General features: G+C 35.1%; 1 protein-coding gene across 1 annotated transcript; it reads right to left on the bottom strand.

Annotated features, from left to right (window-relative positions):
- Positions 1-1,918: 1,918 nt before the first annotated feature.
- Positions 1,919-3,912, bottom strand: LOC110417933 (cytochrome P450 94B3-like). Its single transcript, XM_021430537.2, has one exon. The coding sequence runs from the start codon at positions 3,686-3,688 to the stop codon at positions 2,162-2,164; it is 1,527 nt and encodes a 508-aa protein (XP_021286212.1). The 5' UTR covers positions 3,689-3,912; the 3' UTR covers positions 1,919-2,161.
- Positions 3,913-5,212: the final 1,300 nt, after the last annotated feature.

The raw sequence follows: 5,212 nt of genomic DNA on the forward strand, positions 1-5,212 counted from the left end.
TATATATATATATATATATATATATATATAGATGTTAGCCTGACAATCCTGATTATTTTATATGACTTCAAATTGTTCTTAACTTCCAGTTCCAGCAAAGTCAGTTATCAGTACAGTGCACACTCATGTTTTATTTTTATATAATAACCTTTGCTAGGAATTTCAGCATTAGGTTTTATTGAGGGTTTGTATGCACGTTTTGAAAATGAAAGGATCCAAAACCAACCACATCATCAAATCTTTTATCAAATCCCAATCAAAAGATATACTCATATATATATGTATGAGTTTTGATCACGGAAATCTTCACCACCATAAATGCACATCAAATTTCCAATAAATTATAGCTGGAAAAGGTTAATGGCTAATGGGAGATAAGGAATATGAATCTCGTGGTGTATCTCCTAGCTACGGGACTCTGACCTGCCCTTAGACCCTCCACATCTTGTCATGTGCGCTAAAAGGGCAGAACAGAGCAACATGATAGAGTAGCAAACTTTTGTTCAGTATCAGTAGTTTTCCCATCCGATTCCGTAATCAGCAGGGCCTGCGTGAAATGTCTTGTCATGCCATGAATACGATTCATTATTCTATTTTAGGCATTGTTTGAATAATTGAAGGGCAGGGAACAAGTGGCACCCTGTCCCTTGTTTAGCAAACATTTTAATAGAAAGGTAGAGCAAACAAGATTACCTTTATTTTAACTTATAAAACTGTAATAATAAAAGGATTACTACAATAAGTAATTTACTCTTTCCCTTTTCATTTCTCATCCGTACAAAGTTAGTAATTTACATTTCCATTTCTTCTTTCTCAACCATCGTATATTTATTTTAAAAATTTTAAATCATGAATCACCCATTAAATTAATAACAGAACCAACTCATAATGGCTTCAAACCCATCAATTCATGACAGTCCGATCTTGAATAATATTATTTGCATGCATGCATCATTAATTAAAGGACTGTGCAGCTTTGGGAACGTTATAAAACATGAAAGAAAGTTATATTTAATTAATTAAAGAATAATGTTCAAGAATTGTGTTGTTGTATTTGTAGGCAAAGACAAAAGGTAGTAAGAAAAATTTTAAAAAGGAAGTAAAATGTAATGATCATGTGAACCATTCAACCACCAGATTGCAAGGAAGCAATAAGCATTACGTTTCTTATGTAAGTCTGGTGAAAAAGAGTTAAGAGCTCATAGCAAAAAGGTAGTCTTAATATTGCATGTTTTTAATTTGATGGTATAGGCTAGAGCTAAGCTAGCACACAATAATTCTTGCATTTATTTATGGGTGGGCGAGGCTTGTTTAATTTTAAATTAATGGTAAAGACACTTACGTACGTGCAAATGGAACAGTAATCTGGGGTTGCTGGTTACTATCTGCCCAGGACTCAGCCCCTGGTTTGTAATTAACCCCTTTCTTGCCGACCGGTATGAGGCCTGTGGAAGGCATAGGCATCAATGTCATTTTGCTTTGGCTTATATTCTCAGGCTTTATAATTAAGGTGTTATTTTAAATATATATATATATAGATATTTCATTTAATGCACAAATTTTGTCATTTTTTTATAATTAAAGAACATCTTATTCAATGAGTGTTGATATGGATTCCTTAAGTTAGATTCTTTTAAGAATTAAGGAAGCAAAAGATTATGGATATAATTTGATATAGTAATCATAATTTATCCAAAAACTAATAAATGGACTTTTTTTTTTCTCAAGGATAAGGTTTTTGGTATGATCCTATATATAGAGAGATGAATGCTTAGGTCTGAATTTTATATTGAAATACTTAATTTATTTCCATTACAAAATTTGAGAAAATGTAGATAAAAATCTTACTTAAGTTCTCCTCGTAATTCGATTGATCAAGAAATTAATAATAATAATAATAAAAAGGTTTGATCCAATATTTTAATAGTACAACAAAAAGCTACTGCCTATTTTACTAAAATTAGAAATTTACCCGAAACTATCAAGCTACAAGTGACACAAGGTATGCACATGAAATGATGAGAAAAATAAATTAAAAAAAAAACAATTTTGGGATTGAAATTCCAAATAATGCAAGAGTTGATAGAAATAATAAATCAGAATCATATACTCATAGAGAATACATAGGAAGGAGTACATTCATTGGGCCACTTTCTCACTACTACGACGCCCTTCTCCTTACCAGCACATTGAGGCCACCGGCCATATGGGCGGTTAAGAGAGGAACAAAAACCGGCTGCTCTTGGCAGACCGGTCTAATTTCGAACCGTCTCAGAATTGAAGCCACCACATACTTCATCTGAATAAACGCCATTTCTTTCCCAAGGCAAACCCTTGGACCAGCCTGAAACACTGGAAACTTGAAAGGGCTCACCGACTTTAGCAACCCATTTTCTGCATCCGATTCCTGGAACCACCGGTCCGGTTTGAACTCGAATCGGTCCTTTCCCCATAGCTCCTCCATCCTCCCCATTCCATAGGGGAAATAGGTCACCCTGTCTCCTTTCTCAACGAAAGTCCCGTCGGGAAGAACGTCGTCGTTTAAGGCGTGCTTGGAGTCCCATGCCACCGGAGGGTAAAGCCTCATGGACTCACATAAACAAGCTTTAACACAATTCATTTCCTTCAGCACTTCAAAATTCAATTGGTTTTCGCCATCGCAAAGCATTGATTCCACTTCTTTCACTATCATGTTCTCTACATTTTGATGCTTAGAAAGCAGCCAAAAGAGCCACGACATTGCCGAGGAGGTGGTATCTCTTCCAGCCATGATGAAGCTAATCACCATATCTCTCACGACTTCCTCGTCGTGCCCTGCCGAAAACAATCTCGACAAAAGATCTTCGGCGTCGTCGTGACTTTTTGTTTCCGCTTCAAGAGCTCTCTTTTTGTTCTGTATGATCTCCAAAACGCAGTCCTGAACGAGTTTGATTGCTTCCTTGAGTTTCTTTTCTGACCCAATGTTAAGGGCTCTCTTTATTTTCCATACCACGAACATGGGTGCCATTCCTCTCATGGCGCTTATCTCCGATGCGCTATCGAATGCCTGAACCAGAGGCGGCACTGGCTTCGAAAGATCCAAGCAACAAGGGTCATGACCCAATGACACTTTACAGATAGTATCAAATGCAAATCTTCTTAATACGTCTTGCAAATCAAGAACTTTCTCACTCTCCATTGCTTCTTGAAGCAACGGCAGCAGCCGATTTTCAACTTCTTCTTGAAGGGTTTTCACCACGAATTCTCTCAAGGACTTGGTGCTAAACTCATGGCTAGCTAGCTTCCTTTGAGTGCTCCACAACTCCCCATCGACATTAAAAATCCCACAACCGAGAAGATCACCGAGGATTTCGGTGAAAGGCTTGCCTTTAGGGAAATTGTTGAAGTTTGTCTTTAGCATGTACTCGACGTTAGCCGGGTTGGCTGTCACGACCGTACGGCGTGCACCGAGCCGACGCACCACGATGGTCTGAGAGGGCGACTCGGACAAAAGGTCAGTGTACCAATCCAAAAGACTACGCCGGTTCTTGTAGAAAGAGATGAGACAACCAAGAAATGGATAAGAAGAAGGCCCATGAGCAAAATCCGATTTCTTGGCGTAAAAAGAGTGTAATTCTTGCATGAAGGAGAAAGCCAGAGAGAGTAAGAAAAACCCTAGAGTAACAAACAAGAAAAAACAGATAACCATGGCTGATTAATATCTATATATATATATATATATATGTATAAAACAAGATAACCAAGAGCTTTTGTTGAGAGAATAGCTAGGGTTGTTTTTTTTTTTGGGCACAGAAAGAGAGGGGGAGGGGTAACTTATATAGGTGTTTGAAATAACGTACAAATAGAAAGAGAGGGACCGACCAACAAAGCAATGGGTCAATAGCTCGGATTAGGGTTTAAAAAGAAAGGGACAAAGAGATGAAATCACATGGTTCTCGAGCTTAAAATTGGAACCGAAAGCCGCAAGGTCACCTTTGTCATTTCAATACAGACATATGTTTATTGATTTCCCTTTTCTTTTTTATTAGAACTGCTCCTTTTTTTTTTTTTTGTTTTTTCTTCATTTCTTGAGAAAGAGTTGTCAAACGGCAGCAATTATAGGGTAAATGTTGGGCCAGATGGAGTAGGCAAGTCGGTCCCGGAAGTGGGAGTAATGAGAGGTTTACAGGTTTTTTAACTGTTCACCTGCTAAACCTAATTCACCAATATGCTCACATGGAGCTCGTGGCTTATCTTATGTGATCAATAAGAAAGAAATGAATGCATGAATCATCTGTATTTTTCTTCTTCTTTATTTTTTTTCTTCTTTTTGGTTTTTTGAATGATATGATGATCCAACAACAAAAGTAATTTTTCTCTTTCATGTCTTTAAACCTTTAAATTACATATGTCAAATGAAGTTTTTGTTCTTTGCTCTGTCTTATTGAAGCAACTGTCTTTCATTTTTCTTCCCTACATAAGAAAGTTTATTAGATCTTACTGCCGTAAATCCATTCCTTATTTTCTATATTTGAATTTGAAACCTCTAAATTTGAATCTCAAATTTTAATTTTTGTTATATAATATACATTTATATTCATATATATATATATATTGTAGTTATATGTGTTGACATATATATAATATAAGTAGAAACTTTAGTAAAATTAATACAAAAAGAACTGATTATGAGATAGACTTTTAATTTGGAAAATGGACTGTCTCATATAAATTGAACATGTGGACAAGAAATTTTATTGTTTCGATAAGCATTAAAATCAAATGGTGTAATTTTATTTGGTAAGAAAATCTCGTAGTATTCTTTTTCTGACGCTATCTCTTTTATAGTTATAAATTTGGTAAATTGATTCGTATTTAAATCAGAATCATTCATTCAAGTTTTCATGTACTTAATTAGGAAAAAAAATCAAATTCTAATAATAACTTCGGAGAAGACAATCTAATACCATAATGATGTACAGATCAAGAAATAATATCAGTAATCCCCACTTCTGACTTCTCCAATACTGGCAAATTTAGGGTTTATAATTCAAAAGTGGATTATATACTTGATGGATTCAATTATATTGATCATTACATTCATATAATATGCCTTTATTTTCTTTTCTTTTTTTTTTTGTCAGTGTTTGTAAAGTTTTCAATGTGGGGATTGATTTAATTGAAAGAAATAAGATAAATATGTTTGAGCATGCATAGCAATCAAAATATATAT

Source organism: Theobroma umbraticum, unplaced genomic scaffold (genome assembly GCF_002168275.2).
Source record: "Theobroma umbraticum cultivar Fairchild unplaced genomic scaffold, ASM216827v3 scaffold_50.0, whole genome shotgun sequence".
In the NCBI taxonomy this organism is placed as follows: Eukaryota; Viridiplantae; Streptophyta; class Magnoliopsida; order Malvales; family Malvaceae; genus Theobroma; species Theobroma umbraticum.

Bases quoted from the DNA above. Each gene is read 5' to 3' on its own strand.
- LOC110417933 (XM_021430537.2), bottom strand. From the start codon at position 3,688: ATGGTTATCTGTTTTTTCTTGTTTGTTACTCTAGGGTTTTTCTTACTC.